This window comes from Odontesthes bonariensis, chromosome 7 (assembly GCF_027942865.1).
Source record: "Odontesthes bonariensis isolate fOdoBon6 chromosome 7, fOdoBon6.hap1, whole genome shotgun sequence".
Lineage (NCBI taxonomy): Eukaryota > Metazoa > Chordata > Actinopteri > Atheriniformes > Atherinopsidae > Odontesthes > Odontesthes bonariensis.
Genome location: NC_134512.1, coordinates 30,236,497 through 30,254,406, shown reverse-complemented (window position 1 = coordinate 30,254,406; position 17,910 = coordinate 30,236,497). Strand labels below are relative to the sequence as shown.

The following is a 17,910-nucleotide window of genomic DNA, read 5'->3' as shown; positions in this document are numbered from 1 at the left end:
CATCATAAATTCTCTGCAAGGTCACACCATAATCTGGGACTGACTCTGTGGGTTTTGTTTGTTTTTGTTTTTTTTCTGCTGGATAATGGTATGTATCTGTGCATGGTACTGAAACAAACCAACCTGTGTCTGTTTAATGTGCAGGTCAGAGAGTTAACAGACAAGATTCAGAGCATGACTGAAGAGGATGACCCCATTATGGTTGCAGTCAATGCCAAAGTGGACGAGTGGAAGGTGGGTGGTAAAAGTTAGCAACACCAAGAGTTAATTAAAAGGACTGGATAGTGTAGTGGTATGATTGCCATCTTTCATATAGGTGACCTGGGTTGAAATCCTCTGCATGAAAGGTACTACCTCCAGTAGGGGTCCTTAGGCAAGACCCCCTTACCCTACCTGTAAGTCGCTTTTGATAAAAGCGTCTGCCAAATGCATAAACATAAACATAAAAGGTCCAACAAAGCAGCAGGAGACATTTCCAAAACAGAGTTTATTGTAGTGTTATTTAGAAATGTTTGGACAAGGAAAGCTAGAAAACTTCCCAACTCAAAAAGTTTCAGACTACACAGCTCTGAGAAGTCCTGCCGGGTAGATGGAGACAAGGGAGCTCCCCTGATGATCACATAACTTCAAAGGCTCCATTTTTGTTTGCATTTGTCTTCCATTGGGAGCGATCGAGTGCAGCGGCTGAGCTGCAGTTGCTAGAAGAGATGAAATTACCTTGTTTTTCATACATCAAATACAGGCTGAATACCAACCAGTGCAAAAAGAATTAGGCAAAATTTAACCCATATTGTTTCATAGAGATTATGAAGGCTTCAGGCTTGTTTCCATCAACTGACTTAGTTTTTTTTTTTTCTTTTAAATTAGCCTTCATCAGTTACGTATGACTTTTTTCTACAGAGAAATATTCTTCGAATGGGAATGAATCTTTGGGGAAAACATAGATAGGACTAGTCGCCTTGACTGTACAGGTAAAAAAAAAAAGAAACGAGGAGAGAGAACATCTGAAATTCTTTCAAAATGGGCTTAAACAGCTGATTACTTATATGATCAGAAATGTGAGTAACATGTTTCACAACTGATTCTGTTTGGTATTTTTATCTCCCGCAATGCAGCATGTTTTTTTTTGTTTGTTTTTAAAAAGAGGCAAAACCCAACTTGAGTTAGTGTAACTATTTTGTTTTTGTCAAATTCACAATTTCCATCAACGTTCCTAAAGCACTACTTTAAAATGTGCAGTGGGAACGTTGATGGAAACTCATCTCGTAGAGGCCAATTGTGTGGACCAGTCTGTTATGTCTGCACTGTTATGTCATAGATGGTTCCTCAATGAGCAGAGAAATTCTACAAAATGTCCATTGCTGTGAGATTCGCAAGATCTCAGTCATGAGAGAATCCATCTTGCCAGGCTCCAAACTCCACAAACATTCACACCTGTCGGCGTCCAACACCAGTAGCTACAGACTGGTTGTAGGATCGAAAACCATAAACATGGCGGCTCCAGTTGATGCAGGTGTATTATCTTCATCTGATTGGTTTAAGTATGCAGATAGCCGGATGCCTGATCCAGTCACTACGCAAAAAATGTTTTCTGAAAATGCCTGCTCTTTTTCAAAGTTCGTGCACTTCACGTCACCCCCGTTTAGCACAACAAAGAGGGGTCCTTCTTACAAAAGCGATGCATTATTTAGCTCCATAATTGATTTTCTGCTCTGCTTAAACTGGGATTTCTCTGTTTTCAATGCTTTCATGTGATGACCGTACACAATAGTCGAACTGCTCTGCAGATCTAACATGATCTTTTCCTCACCCAGAGGGTGCTGTCTGGGAAGGATGATGAAATTTTGGTGTACCAGCAGATGATTCGCGACCTGAGGGAAAAGCTGCGCTCAGCCCAGCTAGACTTGGACAAGAGCAACATTATTGCCCTGCAGCAGGTCTGTCCCAGAATGTCAAAAAAAAAAAAAATCCTCTGCGTTTTATTTGCAGTATTTTCTCACTTTTCATCTACCACTATTGTGTTGCACTGAGAGGATGCGAGTGTGTTGTCATTGTTGCACTTTTGTCTGCCTGTTGTGGAGCTGTATTATCAGACAGAAAAGGTCAAGAGAGAAACATTTATAGAGACAGTTTAGTAGGACTGCTAAATTATTAGAATCTCCATGACTTTGGTCAGTATGGTCAATTCCAATTTTTACTCACTGACTTTGGAAACATGACTCAATCCATACTGACACAGTTAAGAAAAAAATGATTCTGTATTATGCAAAAAAATTTTGGACCACAAGGCAAAAATTAGCAATGTGCCCCAGCAGCAGGAATGATAAAGTCCCTGCAAACTTTACCAGACATGGCTTTTATCCACGCCCTCACAGGTTAAGCCCGTGCACCAACATAAAGGGTACAAAGAGTCGCCGCCTATCATCTACGCCTGAGCTCTTTTACTTGACTTGCACTGCAGAGAAAATCCAACTTCTCAGACAGAGCCGCGACGTGGGTGTGCAGCACTGAAAGTACAGATTAAGAAGGGCTTTACATATGTCTAATGCAAGCTTATTACATGTAATGCAGAGGCCATAGGCCATAGCACATTTATTTATTTATATATATTTTCAACAGTACTTTATTATTTAGGTTGGTTAGTTAAAAAGGAAAGACAAAAAGCACATAACTAACAGATAGATAGCTGTCACAGGCTGCTTATTTTCGAATTAAGCATTGTTCTGAAAGTTTCGGCCTCAAGGAATTTTAGAATGGAATGATCTTCTTTCTTACTTAAAGGGTGGTCCTGTGTTTCTCATGCTAAAGAAAACACTGAGGCTCCCTTCTTTTGTTTTTAGAAAATTCAACCGGCTCTTAATATGGCTGCTTCTCAGATAGCGATTGACTTTGCAGAAAGTTGGCGACCTCTGCGTTCTCATTTTACGTGGCCTACCACTTCGTGGCTGAGTTGCTGTCATTCCCAATCGCTTCCACTTTGCCATAATACCACTGAGAGTTGACTGTGGAATATTTAGTAGCGAGGAACTTTCACGACTGGACGTTGCACATCCTATCCTGGTACCACGCTGGAATTCACTGAGCTCCTGAGAGCGACCCATTCTTTCACAAATGTTTGTAGAAGCAGTCTGCATAGGTGCTTTAATTTATACACCTGTGTCATGGGCCATGGAAGTTATTGGAATACCTGAATTTAATTATTTGGATGGGTGAGGGAATACTTTTGGCAATATAGTGTATGTGTATATAGCATTGTTGAGAGCCTTGTGTATTAGTGACTTTACTTTTATCTGTTGAAGCAGAGGTTTCCTAACTTCCATGTTTTTCCATCTATCTGTCTATATGTGATCTTTCTTCTTCTGGCTTTTTCATTTTGCTTTGTTATTTCTCATCAACCTGTCCTCCCTTCCATCTCTATCGCTGCTCTTGGACAGGTCATTTATGAGCTCTGTGGCGTAAGTTTCATCTGTCATGTGTCTCTTATCCTTAGCCTCTCCTTGTTTTCACTTCATAAATTCCCATGCTGTCGAAGGTGCTTATAATTAAGTGTGCAACAGCTGCGATTGGTGTCAGCCATAAATTCTCATTACTTTGAAATGTTGTTGAATGCCCCAAAGGCTGTCCAGGAGCGAGATAATCAAATCAAGATGCTGAGTGAGCAGGTGGAGCAGTATACAGGAGAGATGGAGAAGCACGCCCGGCTCATTGAGGAGCTTAAAACATCCACAAACAAAGATAGAGGTGGGTGGTGGTGATTAACTGATCGCCTTCCTATCAGTGATAATTTGTGCGTGTAAAGTGGTTCATTCGCCATTTTTCCCTCAGTAGTAGGACTTTTTTTAGTACCGATGGAAAAAGTCTTTTGAATGTCACACTCCAAAAATAAAAAAGTCAAATCGGTGTGCAAAGCGATGGTTAGTCAAAGACGTACCCCTCATAAATCATCCTGAGAGAAATCACGTTGTATGACTTAAATTAGAATTCAATGAACTGAACAGGTAACTGGTAGACAAAATAAACACTGGTTGCAGCCCTAAACAGGGAAGTGGAGCAAAAGAATCAGAAATCTTCTTTTCTTTATTATCATTTATGCACAAAAATAGAGAGCTGAGAACAAATAAGGTTTCCAATGGAGGGCAGTCTTATAAGGGATTGTTCAAGTCTTTCTAAAAAAAAAAAAAAAGAATCTGTGTTTTTCCATTGAAAATTAGATGTGAATTGAATAAATCAAAGTGACAAGCCACTGTTTTGGTTTAAGGGTTCATGACTTTGGTGTAGCCTCACTGCACTGATTGGTTTTAACCGTTACCCATAGCCGCTGTCAACTGTAAGGCTTTAAGATATTAAAGCGCCAGATGTTTCCCCTGAAATATGTAAGGAGCAAAACGCAGCTGACAGGGTAGAATATTTGGATTCAATGGTTGACAGAATACAAATGATGATAATTGATCTTTTTCTTCCTGCAGGATGCACATGTAGAGTAGGCAACTGTTTGCAAATACATCTTTTTATTTAGTGGAAATACTTCTCAATAAGGTAATTATTCTATTTTTCCGTCTGCCAACAGGTGAAAAAATGCAACGCCTCATCAGTAACTTTAAGGGCATAAGTTTGATACTAGATCATAATTTAGCTGTAGTCAAGGGAAGTTCAGTTCAGCCTTTTGCTAAATGAAAGCTTATGAGTTATTTGGCAGTTTTTTAACAAATGTTATGTCTGGTAAACACAGATGACTGTGATATGATGACATTATAAATAATGAAATTATCTTTGCATTTGAAGGCTACTGTTACCAGCATTTCAAGTAATTAGTAGCTTTTCTTTTATTGGTCTAAGCTCTTCCGTCGAGCACACAGCAGAAGAAGGTAGAGGAGCTGACGTCGAAGCTGAGGGCTGCAGAGACCATAGCAATGGAAGCAGAGCAGGTGGTAAAACTAGCAGAAGCTCACGCTGAGGAGAAAGACAAAGCACTCATTGAGGCTTCAAACCGCTTGAGCCAGTACGAGTCTGTAAGTCTACAAATACCCTCTCTTTTTCCTTTGTTTTTGACTTTGACGTCCAAGACTTGTTTTCATCGAAATCAAATTATTTGACTCTTAGTTTCCAAGACTTGAGGCCTGTGAATTATTATTTTTTTGTCTCCCTACTATCTTCTCACTTTTAATAGGGATGTTTCAATGGCTATGACTGTGGTGTGATCAACACGCTTTTTGGGTCTACAAGCATGTGTTTGTTTGCTTTTTCACCATAGCTAATTGTATCCTGACTTCCTTTAAAAAGCAAATGAGGAAAAAAATAAACAAGGAAATAAAGAAAGTGAGACAAAGCGAGTGTTGAGTAATTACTGTCTTGTTTCTCTGCTGCAGGGCATTTATGGCCTGGAAGTGGCCATTACAGAGATCAAAGAGTGTAACAAGCAAATTAAAGTGAGAGATCTTGAGGCAGAGGCCATGACTAAAGAGATCAACCAGCTTGAACTGAGAATCAATGACCTCATGGACGAAAATGAGGATTTCCGAGAAAAACTGGGTCAGATTTCTTTAACACATTATCGTACTAATTGCTCAGTCTATTGTGAGAGCACTGAGTGATCAAGAGGGAAATTTGAACAAATATTGTTCTATATTTTGGTCTTGACCAGGTTTGGAACCAAAGCAGGAAGTGGATCTGACTGAATTTAGGCGTGCCAAAAATCTCAGACAACGTCAATACAAAGCAGAAAACCAAATTCTGGCTAAAGAGGTAAAATGAGGTCACCGAGGTTATAGCTGTAGTTTTCATAATTGCTGAATTGGTTTACTTTGAACTTACTGCTGTTATTTTTGATTTCTCTCTAGATTGAACGGCTAGAAGAGGAGCGACTGGAACTAAAGAAACAAGTCAGGCGCATGGCGAAGGCAAGAGGTGACTGAAATCATGACTTTAAGTAGCACCCGAAACATTCTGAGGATATTACTACTATACTTTCAGCTTTGTCATTGGTTTATTTTGGGATGTCACTGTTTTTAGATAGTATCGAACCTTTAATGTTTGATTCGGTCCACACAGCACATAAATAAGCTGCATTTCAGCATTGGTCACCTAAAATGTGGTCATGAGACGCTTTCCCACATGGGTGTGCAGAGAGTATTTGTGCTCAGAACTCAACAGCTGTGAAACAATCAGGAATAATGTTTCATTTATCCGACTCAGTGCTTTGGTGTGGCTTTACATAGTTCACGCCTCTGCAGAAAAAGACTGCCCTGCTTCATTTTCTGACTTTCTCTGCCTGAATATCAGTAGTCTTTTTTTTTCCTTTCTCTTTTTTTTTTTTTTTTTTTTTTTTTTTGAGTAAAATTATTAATAGACATACTGCACAGCAGGGCCAAAGATGTACAGTATATCAGCATTACATTAGACGGACTTTAAGGGACCACCTGAGCATGACCCGATCCTCAAAGCCTGTTGTAGGATGTAGGATGTAGGCATCCTACAACAGTTAACAGAATCGTTAACAGAATCTTAATAACTCAGTTGCTCATCGACTACATTGAAGAACCCTGAACTTCTGTACCCCCTCTACTGCACTTTCTTCTACTGCACTTTCTTTTTGTACTTCCCTCTATGCCTGCACTCTATTGGTACACTGTCACCTCTGACAGAGTCTGACTAGTGGTTTCCTTTATGTAGCTTATTGTTAGCTTCGATGTTAGCAGGAAAGGATAGTGTTGTATTCTCATTTGTAGGTCGCTTTGGATAAAAGCGTCTTCTAAATGCATGAACATAAGAACGGAGGCACCAGAATGCAATGCGGAGCTCACCGTTACTTAATCCAACACAGAATCAGCTGCCAATTTTATCCATCAGATCCATCCACTTGATCAGACCTTTAGTTGTTTGAACAACTTTGAGAATGGAGCGGTTGGTTTGCCTGTTCATTGAGGGAAAGACTCCTATGATGAAAACTTGAAGACTGAACAGTTTAGTAGGTGACGGGAAAGAGCATATGAAAGTGAACATCTTTTGATGGTCATTAAAATGGTTTGGACAATAATAAGGCAAATATTGCCACTTGTACTGTGTATAATTGATTGGTTGTCACTGTGGGACAAGTGTTCTAGTTTCCACATGGAAACACAGACCCAGTTCTTGTTAAAAGGGATTAAAACATGGCACAAGGTCGAATTTTGTATACTTTGATGAACAGGAAAGTGAGAGGATAGTTTTCAGACACGAGACTTAAACGTTAATCAGAGGTGGTGCGTCTCTAAAAGTATTCTACAACCATTTGGCTGAGTTGCAATAGACATCAAAACTTGTAACTTAAAAAGTTATTTGTGATCATGCCTGAGCTGTGAGGGACAGTGCTGCTTGAAACTAATTTGTACACAACATAAATATCTAAACAGCTCGTCAAGTCAAATGTATCTCGTTTGGGTTGAGTGATTATCATCTTGTTTTATTGCTTATTTGAAGACTTTGGCAGATTTGTTTCTTTCTTCAAAGTGTTCAGATGCCATATGGCTCAACTTAACGTTTGTGCTGTGTCTGCAGGGATCCCACAGTCAAGCTTGCAGCTGGATGAAGATGTAAGGCCAAGCAGGAAAGAACAGGTGCCTCTCAAACAAAGCAGCGTTTACGCAGACCAAGAGATCAGACACAAGGTAATAATGTCACTTTTTTCATCTCAACTTCAGGAAGGAAAAAAAACTATGTGGAACCAAGAATTTTATGTTCTTTTAAGAGCTGATAGGCTTTAGTTTCCACTGCATTTATGTTCAAATAATCCCTCTTTGAAACAACTTGGTTGCACAATCCATACTCAAAGCTAGTAAAGTAAATACCAGGAGATAAAGTATGATTTTAAAAGGAAGTGGGAAAGAGCCTTAAAAAGAAACAAACACAGTCTGGTTAGAAATCATTTCTACGGAGTTTTGACTCCAATACGCAGATAGAAACTGTGACTCATAGACTGTCAAGTCACAAAGGAACCAGAATAGCTGGCTGATGTTAGGGTTCATGGGTCCTCTTTCAGGAAAACACTTAACACCAGCGTGCATGACAAGGCTTTGAGGAAAAAGCTGCTGCTCTCCAGGGATAAGATTGTTGCCCGATCGAAGCTTGAAGTTTATATGATTCAATTCAGTTCAGTTTGTTTATATGGAGCCAATTCCCTAAAAGTCTAAAAGTCATCTTATGGCAGTTTAAAGAGTAAGTAAATAAATTCAACACAGTCCAATAAGTTAGTCCAATTCATTGTAATATGATTATGCTCAAACAAGAGGGCTGCTGGAACCATGTTATGTTAACAGATAGAACAAAACAATGTTTTTCTAGTTTAGAATAGAAGCTTTATCATAAGCCCTTTTTTCATCAGATTCTGTAGCGAACTAAAAGTTATATCGCATTACTTTGTTGCGATATAAGATGCGTTCGGTTGGTTTTCCATCAAACAGGATGATTCTAGCGAAATAAAATGACATCACCAGAACGTGCTGATGCGCATTATTCTGACTCGACCAGATGATTTTCCATTACAAAAGTGGCGAATTGTAGCGAATTAGAATGCTCGGTAGCGCACTGTTATTGTCAGCCTCCCGGAATAGTAACAGTTGCTATAACTTTCAAGGCTATAAGTACCTTTTCACCACCGGATTTTGTTTTATTTATTAGGCTAGTTACTTATTTAGAGTTATGGACCGTAGGATAGGACTAAACATGCTGCTAGTGCTGCTATGTCAGCTTATAATAGCCTAGTTGTTGCTGCTGTTTTGATACCGACAGGATAGGTGAAATGGGGCGGCTGAGCGGCTCAACAACAACATTCGAATCCTCGCGCTTTACCAATACCATCTGCGCATGCGTGGCTGGTCTGAATCGCATTAACCTTTTCCATCGCTTCTGTAGCGATACAACTTAGCCCTGAACCACCTATTTCGAGCGAATTGATTTAATGCGACAAAACAGCCGTTCTAGCGATTTAACCGTTTTTCCATCACATGTATCGCACTAACTTCTTGATGCTCATCAAATTAAAGCGAATCATGTCGTTGATGGAAAAAGGGCTTAAGTAGAAAGGAAAACTCTGAATTCCAGCACAGATGACCCCACTTGTTAAACATGGTGGTGGCACTATCATGTTTGGGGCTGTTACTGCATCTGGGCCAGGACAGCCGTCATTGATGGAACAATGGCTTCTGCGTTGCATAGGTGAACTTGAAGAAAAAAAAGTTGGAATATCCATCTGTTAAAGGACAACTGCGGTATTTTCAACACTAAGCCTCTTTTCTGAGTCGTCTTCAATGTTTTAGAACCCCCCTCACCGCTTTTTTGATGTTTACTGCTGTCCGGTATTTGCCTAATTTTTATTCTTCTCAACCTGCTTCAGAATGGCAAGTCATGTGCATGTCCAAAAAGGTCCGTAAAAGCACCATAAACGTCCGTTTTCAAAATAATCAACTCACCGGAGTGGTTACTGGTGTGCACTGGGAATCCATATCAAATTTCGTTGCGAAAAGTTGCTTCTGTCGTGTTTTATTTGGCAGCTCGTTCATGCTCGCACTATTTTCTTAGCCACCTCACAGCGGTGGATAAACTTCCGCTCAGCAGTTGAATCTGACTTGCTATACTCCACACCACTTGATGGTTTCGGTGACGGAGTAAAATCAACGAACATCCAGTCTTCAATAGAACTCAATGGGATTTACAAAATGTCAAATAAAACACGACAGAAGCAACTTTTACGGACCTTTTTGGACATGCACATGACTTGCCATTCTGAAGCAGGTTGAGATGAATCAAAATTAGGCAAATACCAGAGACAGCAGTAAACTTCAAAAAAGCGGTGAGGGGGGTTCTAAAACATTGCAGACGACTCAGAAAAGAGGCTTAATGTTGAAAATACCGCAGTTCTCCTTTAAAGTGATGATACCAAGCAAACAAATCACTGTCGCAGGTCAAAGAAAATTAGATTACAATTACAATTTTGGAATGGCCAAGTCAAAGTCTTGACTTTAATTCAGGACAAATGTGGTGGCAGGACCTGAGGTGAGCAGTTAGAGTGAGAATTCTGACAACACCACAAAGTTGAGGCTCATTTGTACGGAGGAATGGACTGAAGTTATTGCTACACAAGAGGGTCACATGGGACACACACAGAGGTTTACATACTTCGGGTTTTTTTTTCTTTAAGGATATATATGAAAAACCTGATTATGTATGGGGACATAGTTACTGAAACTTGTTGTTTTTTTTTACAAAAACATTTCTATCACCACTGCCGAAAAGGAGAAAGGAGTAGAAACACCTCATGATTATTTCATTAATTCTCCCCCCTCTGGTTGGAGTACAGATCTGTGATACTTTTTTTTTTTGGAGTGAATCAGCTGATGTTGTTTCCCTGTTTATGCCAATTGGATACCATGAATTTACCTATGAAAGATAGGAAACTCTTCCATTAGATAACTGGGAAAGTACTTTGTCCTGCATTTAATACTGTCAGTGGTTACACACACACTCACACACACACACACACACACACACATAAAAACAAACGGACCAAGTAGTGAAGAAAACAAACAAGTTAAACAAACTGGCAGGAAATCAGTGAGAACAAATAACTATTTTTCATGATCGGAATCTTGTTTATCTAAGCCAGACGTTAGGGTTAACAGTCCATTTTTAATTTTTAATTTTTTTTTCTACCTCTTTCACGTGACATGAACTTTTCACTGCAGAATGAGTACCTGGAAAAACAATTGAGCAGTAAAGAGAGGGAGCTGGAACTTCACAAGACAGAGTTTCAGGTCAAACGTAAGTATGATTTGCACACATAGTGAAAGACAGCTCGGACATTTTTACAGTCACTTCAATCAACCACTGATTTCTTTGTTTGTTACCAGTTACCAGCTGGGCTGTATTTACTGATAGGTTTATAGTTATGTTTTTTTTTTTTAATGTCTTAGACTTTATGTGAGATTCTAATATCTCAGAGCTCATTGTTTGCCTGTTATCATCCCTTTCTGTGTGTTAACTCATAGTGGAAGAACTGTCAAAGGTGAAGAGAGATCTGGAGTCTGCACTGAAAGACGTCCTTCAGGCTATGAGGATCAACCACGAGGCTGCCGCATGCGATCAGGCCGTCTCCATTACTAGTCTAAAAAAGTCGTCTAATGTAAGTTTTTCTCGTGCACTAAAGCCGATTGAGACACACTATGTTTTTTTGTTGTTGTTGTTGTCGTCGTTCTTCTTCTTTGGCATGGTTACTGAGAAGTTTTGATAAAGAAAAATGTTTCCATCCAGCCAAATGGTCAAATCACATTAGATGGTTAAAGTTTGGTCGTACATTCAGTTTGTTTTTAGTTGTTTGTGTTTTCACTGTAATCTTTCAACTAAACATTTTGTTATTCAGTGGTGTGCTCTTCTGTACTTACTTTCACATTCAAGTCATGTCCCTGTTCTGTATCTCCATATATATCTCCCTTTTCTGTATTTCATCTTGATGGGCCTTTAACCATTTGAGGTTTTGGCTGGTCAGACTTGAATTTATCGTCAAGGATCTGACAAGTTTGGAACGTCTCTGGGAAACCACCAACTCTTCTTGGTGCTTAACTTCCATAAAATTTTAAGTAATCTTGCCAGTCTGTGTTATGCTGACGCTGAACATATCTGGATCACTTCTTTACTTTCATTTCTTTGGCTTTTTTTCCCTGATTCCTTACCAGATTTTGAAATCGACAGCTCAGGTCCAAACCTAAGCAGATCTCATTATATATTGAATAGGCTGGGAGATAAGTGAATGATATATTATATGGTATTTTACATTTTTACAATTGGGCTAATTGATCAGTTTGATCTGCATGCCACATGTTAATGTCAGAATGATTTTCATTTAAAGACTGTCAAATCAGATTAGATTCTATATTAAATACAAATTAGCACCTCAGCCCCTACGAGGCTGTGCAAGTAACGGCAAATGTTGACCAAAAAATGATCAGACTTTTTCATGGTTGAAACAGTACAGCTCCATAGTGATATAACACGCCTTAAGCAAAGCCTCGAAGTCGACAAGAAAGAAGAAAAGTTGTTAGCAAGTGCAGCTCAGCTTGTTGCTGACAACCAGAGGGAAAGGTGAGGGTGGCTGACTGAGGTGCAGCAAAAATGGTTAGATTGTAGTATTGGTATGAACGGTTTTGGCTGATTTCAAAAAGTCTTCTACCCCTTTGCAGTGCATTAGGTTTGTGTTCTCTATGATTTAAAGTTTTTATGTTTAAATTCCCATTGAAGCAACAAGTTTCGCACGATCTCTTTTTTTCCACCTAGTTGTGTGATTTGCTGTGCCGAACACAGCAGACGTCTCTCTTAGTTGTTTCTGTCACTTGGCAACTCACATACACAACAAAAGCCACAAGCTGCGAAAAAAGATGTAGGAAGGTCAAACCTTTTGAATACATTACTCAGCATACGATGATGCAATAGAATTAGACAGCAGGGACAGATAAGCAGCTTTTGTGGCTTTTCAGCAACAGGCGGCTCTTTAAGGAATCATTCAGAAGTATCAGGTCCCACCCACATGCAAACCGAAACAAGCAGGTCACACTTTAAATCATCAGTCCTGTTTCTGAGACTGATTCCAAATCTTCAATTTGTCATCCATTGTTTTTTATGTTTGTGTTAACCACATTAATCTTTACTCATTCCTTCTTGTCACAGGCTATAGATGTCATTAACATGGGTGGGCAGTCTGGGTCTGATCTGAAGTCTCAAATACATCAGCTGGTGGGGAGAAATGAAGAACTGAGGCAGGAACTGAAATTGGCTCGTGAAGAAGCAACCAGCAGCTTCAGTCAGCTGGTCAGAGCCAAAGAAAAGGTACTGTCATAAGTGTCAGGATGGAAAGACACACGGGTAGACGAGTAATGACCGAGAAGTGATTGTTTTCTTTTAAAATACAGATTCTATTAGTAGTTTTTTTCTCAACTTTTTTGCTCTCACCACTTTTGGAAAGAAAGCAAAGCTGCACGAGTTGTCAAGGTTTTTTTTTTTTTTTTTTTTTTAATCGGGTCTACCTTGATCAAAAAGCTCCTCCACGAGTCTCCCACAACTTCAGCGTTCAATTTACCTACATTCGATGATAGATTTTTTTGTTTTGTTTTTTCGTGGTGCAGGCTTTGATGGCACACATTCATGTTGCAAAACAACCCTATGAAGGAAAACTTGTTGAACTTCCCCAACAGCCAGCTATTCACCCCGAAAGGTACCTGTGAATATATACCTGCCAGGTGGTAACGTTGCATTCCTCTGCACTCAGAGAAAAGGCAGCTGAAATGTGTATGATGACACAAAGTTAGGATGCGTCCATTAAAGTAAAGCAAACAACAACACTTGAAGAGCTGCGGAAATTTTTACATCGAGTTTCTTCGCTCAGTTAGGAAAAATGTGGCCTTGTATTCTGATGACGTCTTCCTCTGGGCATTCCCAATAAATTTACACAAACGAAGAATCTCCTTCATCACACACTCTTTCCTCCCTTTGATGTTGCACAACAACTGTGTGTCCTCTGGCATCAGCTGTCACCTCGAGAGCAAGAATTTAAGGCGTGAGGGGGTTTTACGCCAGTAAAAAATGAAGCAGACGGTAGTGAATTGCTGGTTCTTTTAAATACTCTCGCTCTGAAAGGGAAACTCCCACAAATACATATGCATCAGAGCCTAGTGTGAAAATCACATATTTTGTGACCCGACTTGACCATAAAAGGCTTCTTTCCGTGAGTGACTGATTGTCCTTTTGAGGCAAACAAAGTAATGTGTTTTTGTACAGATAATGTTTGTCGAGTTCGTATTACAAAAGGCTTGACGACAGGCTATGTTTGGAATTTCTTTATCACCTATTCCTGTCAGGTGAATCAGCTGGAAGGTGAATTGGAACTGCTCAGAAAGTTAGGCAGCCGTGGAGTCACCCCCCGACCTCTGACCCTCCCCGAGGGCCTGGGCCCCAGCAGCACTGAGGTCATCAGTTCCCTGAATGAGTACGCTGTTCGGCTGCTTCAGGTCAGTGTCACTGTTCTCTGAAGACCCCCGCCTGAAATAACTGTAAATCAAGTGCTTGTCAACTTAGCAGAAAAAAGATTGTACAATACGGCTGTTATTTAGGAGCTCAAATACAAGGAGGAAAAAAGCAAGAGGCTCGTAGGAACACTGGAAGAATATAAAGAGAAGTTTGCCGTCACCAGCCACCAACAGGGACTCCTCTATAAAGAATATCTAAGGTGGGTTAACAGGAAAGTGAGTTACAGTGTATCTTCCAGTACAAAATCTGTGAAAAAGAAAAAAATAATAAGAAAAGTATTGTTGTTGTTTTTTTTTGTTCTCTTTTCTAGCGAGAAGGCAGCCTGGCAAAAGGACAAAGAGACGTTCGCAGAGATGAAGAACAAGTTGGAGGAGCAAAAGCAGGTGGACGATGTTAAAATCCAGCAACTAAAAGTAAGTTTGATAAATAAACGGTATTTAAAGGCTGCAAGATGCACTGCATTATTTAGTGTTGTTACCCTATGGTGGCTCTCATTTTCTCCACCACACACACACACACACACACACACACACACACACACACACACACACACACACACACACGTGGCTTTTGATAAGTTTCAGCATTAAGGACCCACAGCATTGTACTAAATGGATCACAGGCAAATCTCACCCGAACACCCATCCTTCTTACTCATTAAATGTGAAACACATAATGGAAACAGACTCAATATTTCGTGCAAAACCAGTGAGAATTTTGGACGGCACAGATTCCAACATGTGTAACGGCTCCAGCCCCACGTTTGAATTAACGAGAACAGAAAATAAGTGAATCAGTCAGCAAAAACGAGATGCATATGTTGCGAAGGCGGTTGCGGTTTGGTTTGATTTGAACTCACCTATTTTGCCTATCAGGACCTGCTGGACAGTCTCCAGAAAGACCCAGAGGAAATCAGGAGACAGTTGAGCGAAGCATTTCGCAAGCTCACAGTCCTGAAGGTTAACGAGAAGAAACTGACGCGGCGCTACACCGCTCTGCTGGAGCAGGAGGAACACCTCCGCAAGGAAAACAGCAAGCTGAAGGACGAAAGCAGCCACATGCAGGCTTCTGTCATCCAGAGGATAGGTTACCTGCAGAGGTACAAGGTAGCCACAAAATATTTTCTCTGTTTTTCCGGGTTGAAAAGTAATACGTTCTGGTAGAATCATCCTGCTCTATCAAATGTTGTGCGTTAGATAAAAGCTGCAGCTGTTTTTCCATGAGGGATTTCCACTCAGTAAAGTCAGTATGAGCCTGTGAAATATCAATTAAATGTCCAATGATTTCCATTTGTATTAGCGTCATAAAGATGACGCTGTCTTACTTAAACAGGAGGGTATTTGCTCTTACATAAGATTAAACTCTCAGTGAAGGTGTACCACTGCAGGAGGTCAGAGCAACAAACCATACACCTTTCAGAAGGGAGATGCAGTTCTCTTATTTTTTTTCTTGTTCTGCCCTTCATCAGAGACACATTTTTTCACCTGCTCTCTCCTGGAGGGTTGTGTTGCGTGAGCTTTCTCTCCAAAGTACTGGAGGCATTCTGTTTGATTCAAGTGAGGAGACACATTCCTCTTCAGAGACTTTTTTTTTTGGCAGCGTGCTCTTTTCAGCAAAGCTTCTGGAGACTTTGTGTCATCTTTTCAGCCAGTATTTTCGGCTATTCGCAGGTATTCACGGTGCCACCTATAATATCATCTCCCCGACATCTTTTTACAGTGCATCGGCCTCCTCTTTGTATTGCTGTTTTTGGTCCTGATAAATGCTGCGACTGTGTTCCCACAGATGTTGTTGTTTGCTCCTCTTTGGTTTCCATCTAAAGTCATGGCGCAGACTTGCAGATGAACACAGCCCACTTAGACTTTCTATTATATTCATCTTCATGGAGTTCAAACTCTAGAATTCCAAAGTATTTCTCAACCTTTTGGTTTTGATAGTTTATGAGCAGAAAATCTGTTAATTCTATTATATATTCACCTTGATAGATGTGAAGGAATATCTAGTATGAAGCAGCACTACATAGAAACATTTATGACCAAGGATTCAAAGGCCAAGCCTTCACAAATAAATGTTGTGAGGACCTTCCTTGCTCTGTGGCGCTCTGCTGGATGTAGCCATCAACATTTGTCTGAGACAAACCTCTTAAAGTCCATGTGTTTGACATAATCACATATCATATCATAGCAAATCATTATTATCAATACAGTGACTAATAAAACCCACTGCTTACAACTCAAGAAAATGAACAATAAATGAAGTTTTTTTTTGTTCAGTTTTATTAGTAGTAGTAATAATGATGATTGGAGTCTGCAGGGGATCTGATTTCAGCACCAGCTTGTAAATAAGTGGATTTTTCAGCCAGAGAGAGCAAAACTGTTCACGAGGGACCCTTTTCTCTTTCCTTTACCATTTTGATTTACTTCTTCTGGTCCATCGATCCTTTCCAATATGAAGCTCCCATATATCCATAGTCTTAAGTCTCAGGTTTTTCGTGAGGTATTGTGACCATCAAGACTTTAGCTAATGTAGTGAGCAAACACACACCAAAAAGGTGCCTTTTGAGCCAGTTATCTTATCACACCACATTGTGTTTGTCTTTTGTTTCTTCTTCAGGAAATGGCTGCATATAAGATGGCAGCACTGCAGAAGGCCTTGGATGATAGTGTGCCCTCATCAGACCTGGAGAGGGCTAATAAGCAATACACAGAGCTTACAGTCAGATACCGAGACATGCTGCAGCGGGACAGCCGCCTCATACAGAGGACCACCCACCTTGAACATTTGGAGGTTTTAAAACACATTAATTCTATTTTCATTACACTTCCGATGTGTACGTATAACTAGTGTTATTTTTAATTGTTGACTCCCTCTTTTTATCAAATCAAATCAAATTTATTTATACAGCACATTTCATGTACAAACAAATTCAAAGTGTTTTACATAAAATAAAAGCATTGCAGCAGGGAGTGGAAGAAGCATTAAAATTAGGGCTGTGACTCGATTAAAATTTTTAATCGAGTTAACTACAGGCTTTGAAATTAATTAATCGAAATTAATCGCATTTTAATCGCATATACTTTATCCTTTAGAAAATTAACATTTTCAACAATATTTCAACAAACACAGAACATATCCCTATTTGAAATCTGAATGAAGCATGCATGAAAACACAGTATATAGAATCTTGGATGTTAAGCTGCGTTGGGCCCCCGTTAGCTTCCACGCTAGCTGCTACATGTTTAGCGTTGAGGTGATATTTGAGGCTTGATACGCTGCGGTGATACGCGAATTCCTTGTTGCATAATTTGCACACAACCACGCTCTTGTCGACGCTTCCATCCGTCTGTATTTAAAAAAAAAATGTAAAAAAATTATAGTGTGCGATTAAAATACGTTATTTTTTTTAACGCGCTAATATGTGTGTAGTTAATTAATCGAAATTAACGCGCTAAAGTCCCAGCCCTAATTAAAATACATAAAAGAATATAAAGAGAAACAAATAAAATAATTTAAATGAATTTAAAAACAAGCAATAGTCAAGATAAGTTGAGTTCAAAGATATCGTGCAGATTTCATGCATGGACACATGAGAAAAGAAATGTTTTAAAAATGTCTACATTTGGTGAAAGTTTAATATCCACTGGCAGTTTGTTCCACTTGTTTGCATGTCTTTTTTTTATATGTCTTTTTTTTTTTATGTTTTTGTCCTGTCTCTCAGAGCGAAAACGAGTCTCTTCAAGAACAAATCTCTGGCCTGAATAAAGAACTTGAGATCACAAAGGAGAAACTGATTACGTTAGAGCAAGCGTGGGAAAACACCAGCTCAGTTGGTACGTACAGGATCGTGCCCCTTGCGGTTATTTA

At 39.6% G+C, this 17,910-nt stretch overlaps 1 protein-coding gene across 3 annotated transcripts in view; it reads left to right on the top strand.

Annotated features, from left to right (window-relative positions):
* The window catches only part of cep290 (centrosomal protein 290), a 54,748-nt gene that overhangs the window by 7,755 nt on the left and 29,083 nt on the right, over positions 1-17,910 (top strand). For all 3 annotated transcript variants that reach the window (XM_075470507.1, XM_075470506.1, XM_075470508.1), the window contains exons 9-25: positions 145-234; positions 1,815-1,937; positions 3,618-3,741; positions 4,837-5,009; positions 5,367-5,529; positions 5,642-5,742; positions 5,838-5,904; positions 7,534-7,643; positions 10,716-10,791; positions 11,019-11,152; positions 12,691-12,849; positions 13,878-14,027; positions 14,130-14,245; positions 14,357-14,459; positions 14,922-15,152; positions 16,660-16,833; positions 17,765-17,876. In XM_075470507.1, coding sequence (XP_075326622.1) covers positions 145-234; positions 1,815-1,937; positions 3,618-3,741; positions 4,837-5,009; positions 5,367-5,529; positions 5,642-5,742; positions 5,838-5,904; positions 7,534-7,643; positions 10,716-10,791; positions 11,019-11,152; positions 12,691-12,849; positions 13,878-14,027; positions 14,130-14,245; positions 14,357-14,459; positions 14,922-15,152; positions 16,660-16,833; positions 17,765-17,876 — 2,206 coding nt within the window. The remainder of the gene's footprint in view (positions 1-144; positions 235-1,814; positions 1,938-3,617; positions 3,742-4,836; positions 5,010-5,366; positions 5,530-5,641; positions 5,743-5,837; positions 5,905-7,533; positions 7,644-10,715; positions 10,792-11,018; positions 11,153-12,690; positions 12,850-13,877; positions 14,028-14,129; positions 14,246-14,356; positions 14,460-14,921; positions 15,153-16,659; positions 16,834-17,764; positions 17,877-17,910) is intronic.